General features: G+C 37.7%; 1 protein-coding gene across 2 annotated transcripts in view; it reads right to left on the bottom strand.

Annotated features, from left to right (window-relative positions):
- Positions 1-16,726, bottom strand: part of DCP1B (decapping mRNA 1B) — a 59,279-nt gene that overhangs the window by 11,347 nt on the left and 31,206 nt on the right. For both annotated transcript variants that reach the window (XM_025400908.1, XM_025400907.1), the window contains exons 4-5: positions 9,750-9,816; positions 7,471-7,606 (exon numbers count right to left, since the gene is read on the bottom strand). In XM_025400908.1, the coding sequence (XP_025256693.1) occupies positions 7,471-7,606; positions 9,750-9,816 (203 nt within the window). The remainder of the gene's footprint in view (positions 1-7,470; positions 7,607-9,749; positions 9,817-16,726) is intronic.

The following is a 16,726-nucleotide window of genomic DNA, read 5'->3' as shown; positions in this document are numbered from 1 at the left end:
GGGTTTCACCGTGTCAGCCAGGATGGTCTCGATCTCCTGACCTCGTGATCTGCCCGCCTCGGCCTCCCAAAGTGCTGGGATTACAGGCATGAGCCACCACGCCTGGCAAGGCATTTCTTTAAAACCTCAAAAACTTCCTCTGTTGGATGCTGAGGTTAAAATATAATAAAACCTCAAAAAGTATGTCATATAATCCAGTTTTAATCACACACAAATACATACATACATAAACATATGTATTTATGCCAAGAGAGACGTCTGAAACAAAATACAATAAAAGTGTAAAAAGTTTCTATCTTTGGGTTATAGGATTATTGGTGATTTTTCTTTTTATATTCTGTTGAATTTTATCATTCAACAAAAAAATTTCTGTAATTTCATAAATAACTCACAGCTATATCCAGAAAAGAGCCATTAATTATTGTCTTAAACCACAAAACACAAATAGTCCACTTCTGAATACTCCAAGCCTAACTATGCAGCCTGTAGATCATTTCTGGTCCTGACTCTTGTTCTTACTAAAATTTGGTTATTTTATTGTTCACTCACATCTCAACTAGAAATTGAATAGGGCGGATATAAAAAGAGATTAAATGCAAATTAATATCTTTGCTACTTTAAAGCAGATTCACAGAAAGTTTTTTCTCAAAAGAGAATGCACAAAATTTCGGCCAAAATAAGTTTTCAAATTATTTTATTAACCTCCTGTAAACGAGACAGACTTCACTTTATCAGTATCATATATACTGAGAGCTCGACATTTTTCCTGCTTCCACTTCTTGGGATGTTCACAACTCTAAGAATTCTGGAGAGACTTAAACATAAGGCCTGAAACTATAAACCTACTGGAAGAAAACAGGAGAAAAGCTTCCTAACATCGGTCTGGGCAATGATTTTTTTGATGTGACCCTAAGGATAGGCAACAAAAGCAAAAGAGACAAATGAGATTACATCCAACCAAAAGGCTTTTGCACAGCAAAGGAAACAACAGAGTGAAGAGATGACCTACGGAGTGGAGGAAAATACCTGCACACCATACATACGATAAAAGATTAATGTCCAAAATATATAAGGATCTCAAACAACTCAACAGGAGGAAAAGAAAGCAAATGTTGGCCGGGCGCGGTGGCTCAAGCCTGTAATCCCAGCACTTTGGGAGGCCGAGACTGGGAGGCCGAGACGGGCGGATCACGAGGTCAGGAGATCGAGACCATCCTGGCTAACACGGTGAAACCCCGTCTCTACTAAAAAATACAAAAAATAGCCGGGCGAAGTGGCGGGCGCCTATAGTCCCAGCTACTCGGGAGGCTGAGGCAGGAGAATGGCGCAAACCCGGGAGGCGGAGCTTGCAGTGAGCTGAGATCCGGCCACTGCACTCCAGCCTGGGTGACAGAGCGAGACTCCGCCTCAAAAAAAAAAAAAAAAAAAAAGAAAACAAATGTTCTGATCAAAAAATAGACAAAGGGCCTGAGTGGACATTTTTCAAAAGAAGACATACATGTGGCCAACAGGTATATGAAAAATGCTCGACATCACTAATCATCAGGGAAATGCAAATTAAAACCACAGTGAGAGATCACCTCAAACCTGGTAGAATGTCTACCATCCAAAAGGCAAAACATAAGTGTTGGCAAGGATGTACAGAAAAGGAAATCCTTGAATACTGTTGATGGGAATATTAGTTGCATAGCTACTATGGAAAATAGTACGTTGGGCCGGGCGCGGTGGCTCACACCTGTAATCCCAGCACTTTGGGAGGCCGAGACGGGCAGATCACGGGGTCAGGAGATGGAGACCATCCTGGCTAACGGTGAAACCCCGTCTCTACTAAAAAATACAAAAAAAATTAGCTGGGCGTGGTGGCGGCGCCTGTAGTCCCAGCTACTCGGGAGGCTGAGGCAGGAGAATGGTGTGAACCCGGGAGGCGGAGCTTGCAGTGAGCTGAGATCCGGCCACTGCACTCCAGCCTGGGCGACAGAGCGAGACTCTGTCTCAAAAAAAAAAAAAAAAAAAATAGTATGTTGTCCCCTCAAAACATTAGAAATAGAACTACCACATGATCGAAGAATCCCATTTCTGGGTATATATCCCAGGAAAATGAAATCAGTATGTTGAAGAGAGAGCTGCATTCCTGTGTTCACTGCAACATTACAATAGCCAATAGATGGAATAAACCTAAGTGTCCATCAAGGAATGAATGGATAAAGAAAACGTGGTATATAAACACAATGGAATACTATTCAGCCTTTAAAAAGAAGGAAATTCTGTCATTTGCAACAACATGGATGAACCTGGAGGACATTATATTAGGTGAAATAAACCAGGCACAGAAAGGCAAATATTGTATGATTTCACTCCCACGTGAAATCCAGAGAAGCTGAACCCATTGAAGCACAGTAGGCTGGTAGTTGCCGGAGGCTGGGGGTAGGAGGATTTTGGAGATGTTGGTCAAAGGATAGAAACTTTCAATCTGACAGGAGGAATAAGTTCAGGAGATTTATTGTACATCATGATGACTTTAGTTAGTACTAATATATTGCATACTGAAAGTTGCTAAAAAAGTAGATTTTAACTATTTTTACCACACAAAAATGATAAATGTGTGAGGTAATACATGTGTTAATTAGCTTGATTTAGGCATCCTATAAGATACATGCATATCAAAATATCACATTGTATACCATAAATATATACAATTTTAATTTTTCATTAAAAATAATTTAAAAAATAAAACTTCAAAAAAAGTAAGTCTAGCATTGGAAAGCATCTCCGAAGTCTTTTAGTTTAATAGTTATCCAACACAACCCAAATTATTTTATCACATCACCAATAGGTTCAATCTCTTCTTGAACACTGTAAGCAACGGAGACTCACTTCCCAACAATAACTCTGAAGGAAAATTCTGTTTTCCTTCTCTCACCACCTCTCCATTTCACCCCTTTCTTCTATCTCAGAACCACTCTCCTCAGGGTCTCCACATTTTCTGAAATATCTGTGTGTGAGTGCAGAGACAACACGAATGTAAGAAGGCGATGGAATGCTCCTTCCAAACATAAGGCACTGGCAGCTAGCAGGGCGCATGCACACCTAGTTAGGCAGGCCAAAAATACGGTGATGGAAAAAGAACATCTGAAACGGGCCCTGAAAGATTGATCATATTTTGATGGTTGAAGAAGGGGAGGGAACAGTATGAGAAAAACCATGAAAGCACTCTCAGGAAGCAACATGGGTATTCTGTTTGGCAGGAGCTCCAAATATTGGTAGAGGGTAGTAGGGTTAGAAGAATGATCTAGGCCATCTCAGGGAAGGCTTGAAGACTCCAAGGGTTCCTGTACTGCGCAATGACAAACCAAGAAAAATGTAGACTAGGAAAGTAGCATAATCATGCAGGTGTCCTGGCACACTGTATCACAACATCTGGCTGTTAATGGAAGAAGAAATAATTTCCTCTACTATTTATCTCACAGTTGGAGCAATTGACATTACACATATAACAACATGTATTTGACTTTTACAGAAAAGCATCGTCTACACAGGCATCAAGTGTCTGCATGTCAACATTATAACAAATCTGTGAGGGCATAAAGATGAACAGAACATTGTTTTAACTTCAACCAGTTTACAGTGTACTGGGAGAAGCTGACTTAATGTAATAAATGAGGAAGAACAAAATAAGTTTTAAATAGTAATAGACTGAGTTCACATGGAAGAGTAATTAATTTGACTGAAGAGATCTGGGAAAACTCCACGTAAAAAGTGTCATTTTTACTGAGCCTTAAAGGATATGTAAATTCTGAAGGGTAAATAAAATAAGGGGAAAAATATTCCAAGACACAGGCACAGTATAAAGTGATGGCCTAAATTAAATCTCCAGAACCGTGTATGAGTGTTCCTGAGCGAGACAGAATGTGTGTGCCGTTCTTTTACGTGGTGGTCACTCCAGTGAGGCCAGAGGAGACCCAGGGGAGTCTCAGGAAAACAAAGTTTATTATACTCACAGGTCCTGGAGACGAGAGGCATGCCACGCTGCACAGGGCCACATGTGGAAGCCTCAGCAGCAAGGGGAAGGCGTAGGCAAAGCAGGGCGCGGGAAACAGGTTAAGCCTGGCCAGTTTGAGAAACTCCAGCAGGCTCCGAACTGTGTGAGTGGCCCCTAGTTGCTGGGTACCCAGCCCTCGGATAATTAAGGCAGAGGAATATTATACAGACCAGAGAGGAGATATGTATCGCTCAAGACTGGTGAGGGTACATATTAAAGGTGTGCTCCCGGCCAAGCCCTTTGCGATCTCTGAAAACTGGCTGCTCCTAGGAGCGGCGGCCTCCCCAGCCAGAAAGGATTTGAGATATCAAAGCATTATAACACATAGAAGATAAAAAACAGAAACAATACAAGGTATTTGTATGTTGAGAGGAGGAAGGGAAAGAAAGGAAAATAGTTGTGTTCAATATTTCTATTTATTATTTATTTGCCATTGTTGTGCTGTCTTCACAGAACATTAAGTTCCTAGAGGGCAGAAATGTCACCTTTTGAAGATTAATCTTTAGTGTGCATAATATAGTATAATTAATAAGTATAACTATTTAATTATTCAACTAGTTGCCAAGTCATCATAATATATTTTAATGACTTTTGAAGAATTAAAAAAAACACAAAATGAGTATAGAAATAGTTGTTAGTGTCTGAAGCGGAGATTGAGGCATCTCTGTCCAGGCCACACAATAGAAGGAGAATTAAACTGTGGCTCATTCACATTCATATTCCTTCCTTCATTCAACAGCCATTATTCAGCACTCATCATGTGCGAAGTACTTTGAAGACAAGAAGGGATATAAAGATAAATAAAGGACGTTCTTTGTACTCAAGAAGCTCACAGTCAAGGCAAAGCATGCTAAAGAAACTTGTTCAACTGCTCTTATGTGCCACTTCATTCAGGATTTTTCTGATTGCTTCCTCGTGGCACCATTTAATTTGTTTTTCTACCTGGTCTCCCCTCACTCCCTCCCTCACTTTCACTTTCTGTAAACTAAAAAGTTAGAGCTCAAGGTTTAATGAGATTCACGATCAACTCTTTGGGCAAGAATATTTCAAGATGGTGCTGTACATTTGACATCTTATCACATTAGGAAGCCAGAGTGTCTGGTTATCTAACTTTTAATGATGATAATCAATGGGGTTCAGGTGGAGGCAGACTGACGCTTCCACTGTCAAGTTTCTATCAACCTTTCCCATAACATTAATATTACTGATGCTCACTGCCTGAATCAATTATTTTAACTAGAGTGTCTTTAAGTTCTATGATTCCCTCCACATGCACCAGCTGGAATTCTTTGGTAGAGAAGAGCTCTCCCTCATTGACCAGGGCTGTTTGATTACTCTGAGATACAGTCCCTTTAGGGCAGGCAGGCTAAAAGCTTAATTCATTCCCATTAATTACCAAGCTTCAGAGGAAGGGGTTGGTGCCTTAGCACCTTCAAAGGATGACTAATAATTATTCTGCTTGGTTTTATATGTTTGGTTTGCTTGCTCTCTTTTTCATTACCATGAACTCACAGATTTTTATACATTCAATGTGTTTTAATCCATTACAGTCATTCCTATTGATGTAAGAATTTGATGCTCTGGTCAGTGTCCTTGAAGCTGATTACTGTGCCCTTTCACATGACCCTATTGGTTTTACTATTCCAGACCTGGAATCAGAAATTTCTTTAAAGAGCCCTGACATCTTTTGGAAGGAAGTAATATTTAGAAATAACAATCTGGGTGATATAGATGCTTACTGCCACTTTTATTTTTATGTCCTTTCAGGGCAACAGTTAGAAACTCTATTTTTTGTTTCTATACCTAAGAAACAAAACATGAACTAATTCTGATATTTCCACTTAATCATATATAGTTTTAACTTATTAGATTTGATTTTTTTTCCCCTTACACTAAGGTTTTGGTTCCAACCACGTTTATCTAATTTCGTATTTGTTATACCCACAACAGTAGAAAAATTACAATGCCAACAGTAGAAAAATTAAAATGCCAACATTACTATAAACAATAAAACCAATGAATGAAGTTTATAATTTCTTGCAGTTCTTTTTGTCCTTAAAATATAACCCACTAAGAGTGTTCAGTTCAAGCAGCGGGTTTTGAAGTCACTCTAATTTTTTTCTAAGTAATTATATCATAATATGATATTCAGTTAGATATGTTTATTTTAGCTAGTTTCCAAATTCTATAATTTTTTAAAATTTTTATTTTTTGCCCATTTTTCTAGTGTTAATCTTGTACTTCTTAATTTTTAGGAGCTCTTCATAAAATAACCTTCCTGTTATTCTGGTGTAAACAATTTTTTTCTCAGTTGTTTTTGTATCTTTCTATTTGCTTGTGTTGTATTTAAACCTTGTAAAATGTTATTTTATTTTTATGTAGTTTAATTAATTGCTTTTGGGTTTTAAGGCATAACTGAAAGATTTCTCTTTTCCTAGATTATAAAGAAATCCATACAGATTTTCTTCTGGTACTTGAATCATCATATTTTTACATTTAAATTTCTAATACATTTGGAATTTATCCTGGTGTATGTTGTAAGGTACAGACTCAATTTTGTATTTTCCCAAATGGCTACCATTTGCCCGAACACCATTTATTTAAAAATTCACTCAAATAGCTGACTTGAGATTATCATCTTTATCATATCCTAGATTTCATATACAACTGGATTTAATCCTAGACTTAGAATCTTAAATCTGTCCCCATTGGTCTATTGGGCTGTTAGGTATCAATACCATCAATACCATACTGTTTGAAATGTTTAGACTTCAATGTTTTAAAATCAGGGAGAGTTTGCTCCAACCCGCCTCATCTCCCCCATCTCTAACCCCTACTAATATCGCTCTTCTTTGCCAGGATTTTCCCAGCTATTCTTTCTTGCATATTTCTTCCCATGAGCCTTATAATCAACTTGTCTGGATCAGAGAGTAAGGGAGAAGTGGGGAGGGAGGTTGAAAAGAAACCAGTGGTATTTATTTAGTGATCACCTTAAATGTAGAGATTTTTTTTAAAGAGTTTTATGTTGAACCTTCTTATCCAACAATAGGGTGTATGTTTCCATTTGTTCAAGTCTATTTTTATGCCTTTCAGGAGTTTTTAAACATTTTCTTTATATAGGTTTTATCCATTTCTTGTGAATTTTATTGCAAACAATTTTATATTCATTTGTTGCTATTGTAAATTGGGGTCTTGTAGTAAGTCTTCTGTTTGTATATATGAAGGCTATTGACTTCTCAGGCTATTTTTTAATCCATCTAAAGGCAAACAGTTTCCTTTAGCTTACTAAAGGCAAATAAAGATTTTTTATTTGTAATATAATTTCGTTTGGTGGAAGGAACAGCACCCACAGCACCTAGTGTTCCTAAACAAGAATATTCCCACTGCAGAACTGAAGTGTGTATGTATCACAAGGAAGGGCAAACACTCACCTTTGTGTATTCGTCTTTGGCCTTGAGGAGCATTCGTAAAATATCTACTTCTTTGCCCTCTCCTGAATTGAGGATCATCGGGGAAATTCCTGCTCCAGTTCCCTGATGGGCTTTCAACTGTTCATACTGAGTTAGACTAGAAAAACAGAGGGGAAAGTCCAAACAAGAAAAACCAATTCAACACAGACAGTGTTTAAAACCATCCCAGTTCTCACCTAGGTGTTTTCAGCCTGTTACAACTATATTAGAAATAAGACTGCTTAGGAATTTAAAGGAGAAAAATGAGAGTTGAGGTCCTGAATTCACTGACTACATAGATGAATCTAGGGTAGGGGTCAGCAAACCTGCAGGCCAAGTCCAGCCCACCACCTGTTTTTGTAAAGAAAGTCACAAACACAACCAAGCTCAACACAGCCATGCTCCTTTGTTTATGTGTTGTTTATGGCTGCTTTCGCATGACAAGGGCAGAATTCTATAGTTGGAACAGAAATCCTATGGACTGCAAAGCCTAAAATACTCACTCTCTGGTCCCTTTGAGAAGAGTTTGCCAACTCCTCACATAGTGCATTCTAAAGGATGCTCTCATTAGTTGCTAAGGAAACCCAATTTAGAGTTCTGAAATACTGAGGAAAGTACCCCTGACTTTACAGACTGCCTTGAAGACAAGGCAAGGTTGATTCTGGCAACGCAAATCCTGTAGCTCTGTGGCCGTTTCAAAACATGGTAAAGATTCCATTCTAACTCGGAGAAGAAGGGCCATTTAAAAAACCATTTACAGCGATGAGGAGTTCTTCTGTTGCCTGGAAAACAATACAGAGAGAGACCAGATTGCTCCTATATGCTGCTGGGTGATGCCGAGGAAAATGTACTTTCCCTTTACGTGCTGTGACTTTCAGCTCACATTCTTATTATTGCCATGAAGTTTATGGTAGCAAAGATGTGAGTACTTACTGAGAGACTTAATTCTAACTAGGGAGGGAGTCTGAATCCACACCAATCAGCTGCTTATTGCTAGTAAATAATCAATTTCCTGCCCGAGTTGTTAGGTAATTACTGCAGAATGCTGACAATTTTAACGTGGCCTCTTGGCTGAGCGACAGGGTATTTTTTAATCTCCGTATGAAATCCTACTATTACTATCCACTGCACAATTTACAGTAACACGAATGTTCTAGAACTAGTTGTTACGGTGGTAAATACCAGTCTGAATACACTTAATCACCATCTGCACCTTGAGCTAGTTACCTAAAGTTAGCTATCTCTAGCTAGCCTTTCAGGAATCTATCTCATTTCTTAAAAGGCACTCCCTGTTTTTCATTTCTGTGAGGTCACTTTCTAGTCATTTCATTGCCCCAGGATTTAAAAGTGGGGACTGATTCTTTTGCACACAGAGCTACAGTGTCATGTGGCAGCAGCCATCCTATGTGCTTGGCTGAGTCCAGTCCCAGGCTGTGACACAGCATGTGCAGGAAACTCATCTCACTCTGAGGCTCTTACCCATCCCCATAAATGGCAGGGAAATAACTGCCTCACAGTGAGCAGCCCTAGGCTCAGAAATTGATCAGTCAACCAATTGTAGAGCAGAGAGCAAGCCTCCTCTTCCAATGCAGTCAGGGAAGCCAAGAGTGGGACAGTCAGACAGCAATTTTAAAGCTGCCCAAAATGCAGAATGGGACCAATCACAAGGTATCACGAGATTAAAAGAAAGAGACCAGTAACAAGGAAGAGAGAGACGGTCGGCTGGTCACGAAGCTAACAGTAACTCAGCAATTTCTAAGGAAACTGAAAATAAAGACTACCTTAACTCAGTGTCTGAGACACGGGAGGAACTTCTGAGCTCCCACAAACACGTATACACAGTTAAAGGAAAGCACTTTGGGGAGGAAGGAGATGAAAGATTTTACAGAATCTGGAGCAGGCATTTAGGATGGCTCTGAATGTTCTTTTTACTGACAGGCATATTGATAACTTTTCAAAGCAACAAACTGCTAATTTACAAATGAAAATATTAAAGAAAACTGCCATCTGGAACAATTCATATATATTTCACACACAGGAAAAAATGAATCATTCTAGATGATAAATATGACCTAGTGAAAATGTGGCAAGTTGTTTATGTCTATTTTTCATTTATTAATTAATACTAAATGTCTGCCTAACCACTGTGAAAAGGGCTGCTGTGGGAGATATATTCTGTTGAGTATAGTATAGTTACATACACTTAGAAATACAAACAAAAGTACCAGGTCCTGAAAAATATTTAGCCATTTAGTACTTACTTTTTCATAAGCTCTGCAATTCTTTGGCATTCTTCCTTATCATAAAACCAAATTCCATAGATGGACACTGCAAAAAACACATCAAACAAATTATGAGCGTCTTCAAAACTACAAAATAGAAAAAAATCTCCTTTCCATCTTAAATACATAATAATCTATGTATTGAATTGATTCATTCAACAATTATTGAATAAATAAAAACAATCATTGGGGTTAAAGCTTAAAAATGCAGTGTCAAGCCAGGCACAGTGGCTCACACATGTAATCCCAGTACTTTGGGATCACCTGAGGTCAGGAGTTCAAGACCAGCCTGGCCAACGTGGTGAAACCCCATCTCTACTAAAATACAAAAAAAAGTAGCCAGGCGTTGTGGCAGGTGCCCATAATCCAGCTACGCGGGATGCAGAGGCAGGAGAATCACTTGAACCTGGGAGGTGGAGGTTGCAGTGAGCCAAGATCGTGCCATTGGATTCCAGCCTGGGAGAAAAGAGCGACACTCTGTCTCAAAAAAAAAAAAAAAAAAAAAAAAAAAAAAAAAGCATCGAAATTTAAGTCCACAGAGAAATCTGTGGTGGTTTTGTGCAAATATACGTACCCACACATAGCCAATAAACTGTGTTCTCCTTAAAAATATAGCACCTGAACACAATAGGCATTTGGTAAAATCTTCTTGAGCAAATGAATACAGATTGAAAATGAAATCACAATTTCTAAACTTCCTGGCTTCGAGATATCATTGTTTCCACACTCCATTTGCACATTCACAAACACATTTCGTCTTTATTTTTAAATATTCAGAAACCTGATACTCAGATTATGCCTGGAAGCCTCCCTCCCCTTCTCCGTCTCTCAGGAACATGTTAACTGAAAAACTGGCTTTGTAAGCTGTTAGTTAGGGAGAGGCCACTGGAAAAAATAAAACTTAATAATAAATCTCTGGCTTCAAAATGGTACAGAAAATTTACACCTGCTGAAAGATTAGATATGACTATGATTTCATCACTTAGTAATGAAAGGAACTGTGACATAATATACCTGCTATTGATTCATTTAATAACGTTCAAATAAGTTGTACACTTTAGTACGTGCCTATCTATATCACTTTTATAGTAAAGGCTGAAACAGCTCCAAAAGACGTTTATAACTAACTAGTTGAGGATCTGATGGCGTTAATCATCTAAGTAATATATTAACTACATACACATTTTAAAAATCTTCAGTGAAAATAGCAACAATATTATGATAGGGCAATGAAAACCAACAAAACATGTTTTTAAAAGGGAAAAAAGACTTCAAATTCAAACTTTCCAAACACGTAATTATATTAATAGTATTTTGCTGTTAAAACAGCTGTGATATTCTAACTACATCTTTTTTCTCCTCTTACCTGACCAATGTGTGGGCATGGAATTTCTGCTTCTCGTCAGTAATGATTCAGATATCAAAAGGTACAAGAAAGGTCTGTATAGTGCTATTTTAAGCAGGTATTTTAAAGAGGAACCTATGAATCTGAATTACTAACTTGCCAAAAGGTGGCAATAGGGCTTTAAACTTTGTTTTGCAATTATCGGTGTACCAGAAATCTTTTATCTTATCTTACCTACCTGCATGTGAAGTAGGGGGCAAGTAGGGGAAAAGATTCCAGCTTTTCCTTGAAGAGGACCATTTTACTCTCTTAGGTGAAAATACATACACATTTTCCTCCTTGGTACACTGACTTTTTTTTTTTTTTTTTAAAGAACATCTGAGTTCTGAAGCCCATGTGCTATGAGAGGTTTTACATCAAAACAAAACTCTTTTATCTCAAGATCACTGAATGTGTATCTTGAAACTTCATATTCAAGGTTGCTTCCAGTCCATCAACAGTAATTCCCTACTCTGATTCCCTACACAGATTCCCTCACTAACCTGCCTACCCTCACGTTCTTGAAGTCAAAGCAGACTGGATCACTGACGTTCAATCACTTAATAAATCTGAATATGTTTGTGTGTCTTGGTGACTTTAACCTTAGTCACAAAACTAGAAGCCTGGTCTATTTTTTTGGTTACAGTGTAAGTTTTCTTTCCTTGAAGACTGACTTTTCCAAAACTATCAAAGGGGAAAGGTGGCAGTAAGGGAGAAAAATAGAGCGTAACTCAGAAACACGAGGCCCAACGGCAGAGGAAAAGCCAGCCACTGTTGTCTCATGAGTAGGCTCTAGTAATAGGAATATTTTGGGCATCTTGTGTTTGATGTTATACATTTGTGGCATTTGACATAAGGAATTAGGCTTTCGTAAGGGTGGGATGCCAAGAAAACTGTTGATACAAATAGAAAAACAGTCTGACATTGTCATTACCACGAGATAACTGAAATGCAGACTTAGGGAGGGAAAATGCCATGGAACATCTTTCAGATGTCAAAGCAAAATGAAGGAAAGACTGAGTTTGCAGTAATTATTGAAGACACTGTGAAGACTTCTTTAGGACCCAATCATTTATCTCCAAAGCAACATGGCTTTAAAAATTAAAATGAGATCATTTTGAGATAACTCTTTTGATCCCAGTTTAGTCTGGGCAGAAAATTTAAATAGCCAAGGAGGAAAAAGAAACATTAACCAAGAGTTCTGGCTACCAAAAAGTGGCACCAAGATAAAATGCAGAACTGGGCCTAACTTTCTTCTCCCTAAAATAGTTTTGCAACTTGAGCTGCATTCCCCTGGGAAAGAGGCTGTGAATTCCATTAAAGTTCGCATTCCAACTGAAGTTTCCTGCCTCTTAGCCCTAAGGTCTACCAACCCCTGGACAAACCTATCACTCTTCCACACAAGAGGGTCTATCAAAGCAGTCTGTGGAGATATATAAAAGCCAGAGATCATCATGCCTTAGGGAGGTGATGAGCTGACAGGCTGACAGAAACCATGAAGTTCACATTTCAATCCAAGTTTTCCCGTAAAGCCACTGGGTGAGAGGCCCATCCCTACATAGGCAGGGAGCAGAGCAGGGAAGACAGAAAATACAAGGTTGAAAAGAATCAAGCAAGAAGGTGTTTTGTTTTGTTTTGTTTAGAATTCTAAAATTTTAAAGTAATTTTACTGTAACCTAAACTTGCAGCGATATGATATGGCCATGTAAACTTTTGTGGCACTGAAATGTTACTGCAGGAATGGCTTCTGGGTTTTAAAAAATTACAAGAGATCATGAGCAGGATAATTATTTAGCTTTAAAAATCAACCAATTAATATACAACTGGAAATTCACAATGCTTCGAGCCTTTGTTCAGCCTGGTATGCCTGCATACCAGCCGCTTCCCAGCCACCTGTCTGCCGACACGGAGGTCAAGTTTAAAGGTACTTTGGTGCATGAAGCTCAACTCAACTATTTCTACATCTCTCCTGGAGGTAAGAAACCCTAAAGCGAAATAAAGAGTGGGAAGAACATGTGGAAATTTACCCTAAATATTCTAATGATACTTAGAATGTGACTGCCTCACTCTAAGAACTCATCTCTCCATATTTAATCAGGATTTACCACACACCGTTGTGAAATTTTGCCTGTAACTGCACCATCCTGGTTTATGCCGTTCTTTGGAAATTCTCAATTGAAAAAAAATGATGTTTGAGGCAACAGGCAATGCAATACTGCCTTTACATAATAAAACACCAATCTTTGACTTTCCTTTTAACTCTGTCAGAAAGATCAAGGAGATCAAAATTTCCGTATTAGACTTCATGTCTGGATTTTGTAGGTCCACAAAGACAAGGCAGAGAGCAAGCTGATTATATTCAATAGTGGTGTTTTCTTTTTTAAATTTCTTCAGTGGAAAAATAAAAAGCTGGTCAAATTTTAAGAGGCTAGTTAAGAGGCCATTAAAGGTGGTATCAATGTCACTCAAATGCACATTTTCATTTGTAACCCTTTGATTCTTATTAGCATGGTGCATTAGTTCATTTTACATGTTCTTTGGGGATTTGCCTCATCTTGTTTATGTTCCTAATAAATACTTCTGTTCGATCTGTTCTTTTAAGATATTTATAATTTGTTTTATATTTTACCCAGATACCATACAACTCCAAATCATGAATGATAGCTTATAATTGTCTAATGAGGACATGTGATAATGTTTGTGTAAATTTTTAAAAGAAGATATATATCCATTCAATTAGGAAGTGGATGATAAACACATAATTACACGGGTAAAATTTAAATAGGCAGGACATCTGATTTGGTAATGCTCTTTCTAATATAATTTCACTAATTCCTCTCAAAAGGATAGGGAAATATGTTTTTCTTACTATCCAGCAAGGAAAGCATTTAAGTTCCTTCTTTTTACTTGGAAAGCCATGGAAACAAGGGAGTGTTAAATTACACAAACCTCTTCTGGGCATCTAAGGATAAACCAAAAATTTAAAAATTCCTTCAAACTCCATTCCTTTCATGAAGTCTTTCTCAAAAGAGTAGAATAGTATTTTCAATGTAAGGATGGAGAACATCTAATCATATATTTGTATAAACACTTGTTTCTGAGATTTCATTCAAATATAGTATTTCTTGATTTACTGTACCATTTATCTAGATCAAGCTTTAATAAATTTGGCCATCCTGATGATGACTACTTACTAGCATATGGTAGTACACATGCACACACAGTTACTAGGCATTTGAAAGACCTCAAGATATTTAAAAAAAAAACCAGAAAAATAGAACCATGAAATTTTAGAGCCAGAAGTCAGGTAAGAAGCATGTAGTTCAATAACCTGTTTCCCTAATGAGGAATCTGTGGTCTAACAAGGCTAAACAAGCTAGCCAAAGTCATTTTTCTTGGTTTAATCTGTTTCCCCTAAAATATGCCCTTCTCCTAGCCTTTCAAATGAAATAGATGAAGCATTCAAATTTGTTTTTACATATTGGATTGAGTTCTAGGCTTGGTTATAAAAGACTGGAATTAGTCTTTTTAAACCAAAGTTCATGTGGACTCTCTAAAGGAAAAAAAGAAGGATGGAATGAAGGGGGGGGGAGATCAGTGAGGAAGGGAGGGACGGAGGGGGAGAAAAAGAGAGAAAAGAAAGAGGAAGGGAATTAAGCTTTCTGGTAGTGGCAATGTTTTCACAGCAGTAAACACTCGAGCAGCAGTGACGCTGCCTGCGTGCTGGCATCCATAGATGGGAAACACAGGCTGTGTTTGGCCGGCTCTATGCGGATTCTGTACTTCTTCCCCATTTGGAATGTTTGCACTCAAAATGCTTTCCTCCAGCATGTTCTCTAATGCCTTTAAAGTAATGTTCTTCCATTCACCTTCCGCCTTAGCTTTACTGACCAAACACGGACACAATCTTGTAAAATAAAATCTTCACTGGCCACTGAGAGTCTACATAGCACTGTTATCTTTGGCCCTTGGTCTGCTTCTCTTCATATGACATGGTTTTACTGCACCTCACAAATCAGTGATCCCATGACCTGGGAAGAATGAAAGGTTCAAAGCAGATGAGAAGCAGTTTCTATTTTACGGGTGACTAATACTCATGAACATTTTGGGGGAAACAGTAGTAACAACCTTCCCCTTTCTAAATAAATTAACGTTATTAGAAAGTTAATGCCATTAAAAACAAACAAAACTCTCTTAATTAAAGCTTTATACTAATTTGGATTAAATTAGTATGTACTCTCCAACTATAAATGAGAATTTATTACTTTCCCAGTAAAAGATGGATTTAATCTTTTAGAAAGTTTTAATTCATAATGGATTCATGTTATATCATTCAATCCTCCTAATCTTCACAGAGGTCATTATCTTCCTAAACTGGGAAACTTGAGGTCATCTACTACCCTCAGGTTTACCAGAGGTCATATGGGATCTTTTTCATCATATACTAATTTCCTAGTTTTATTTGTTCCTTTAATCTAAGAGATATAACAGAGTAAATAAACTTTTAAAAGTTAGGAAGCTGAAAAGTCCACAGTTTGTAACAAATATAAATAGAAACAACTTATTCTGCCTTATTGGCCACTTAAATTTATATTTTCATTTGTTCATAATCTTGCTGATAAATTTCAAAATCTCCTTGGCCACAAATATCATGCAGGGAGTCCCTAATACATCTTTTCCTTCTCTCTACTCATCCTTGAAGACTCAGGCTTTCTCACTCCTCTAGGGATAAACAGTCCCAACTTTTTCTTTGCTCCTGTAGTTTTTTTTGTACATCCTTGTACTAAAAAAGGTAATAAATTAAGCATTTATAAATCTGTTCCCTCCACTAGACTATAACCTACTGGAGGGGAGGACTTTGTTAATACACCCAGTACAGCAACCAGCATGTGCAGACATTCAACAAATACGGTGCCAAGTTGAACTGAAGTCTAAGACTTCAAGCTCTTCTACCATCAATAATCCTTATAATTGTTGATACGATAATTACCACTTCCTGGAACAATTAGACATGTGGATTAGATATGCTAGAATTCTCTATCAATTGATTACACCTTCTGCTAGAGACTTCAGCATGGACAGTCTCCTCACATCACCCCTTTTGTTCTCTTTCAACCTTCACTGAGAGTTTATTTTGCTTCAAATGCTTTACCTTCTTATGCTTAAGTAATGTTGATGGGATTCTGTCATTAGGCTAGGAGCTCCCAAAGACTATATATTTCGATTGATTCAGCACTATGTAGGCACTAATGTACTCATTTAATGTGTATTTATTATTACAACCCTACCATATACCATTTTTCCTGATTGACTACTTGTTAGGCACTAGCAACTAAGAGCTCAAAGAATGCAACAATTCTGCAAAAGCACATGCATTTCTCTTCATTATGGAAAAACAAAGGACAAATAATAATAGTACTTTGGTCTACCAGAAAATCTAAGATATTCATATTCCAGTCGTGTTTGATAATGGTAATCTCAAGCTTACACATATAAGTACCTAAATGATCTGAAAAATGTAAGATTTATATGCATGTCAATTATTCCAGCAACACATTGACAATCTATTACC

Source organism: Theropithecus gelada, chromosome 11 (assembly GCF_003255815.1).
Source record: "Theropithecus gelada isolate Dixy chromosome 11, Tgel_1.0, whole genome shotgun sequence".
Taxonomy (NCBI): domain Eukaryota; kingdom Metazoa; phylum Chordata; class Mammalia; order Primates; family Cercopithecidae; genus Theropithecus; species Theropithecus gelada.
Note: the sequence above shows the minus strand (reverse complement) of the source record. Positions and strands in the feature narration are given on the sequence as shown.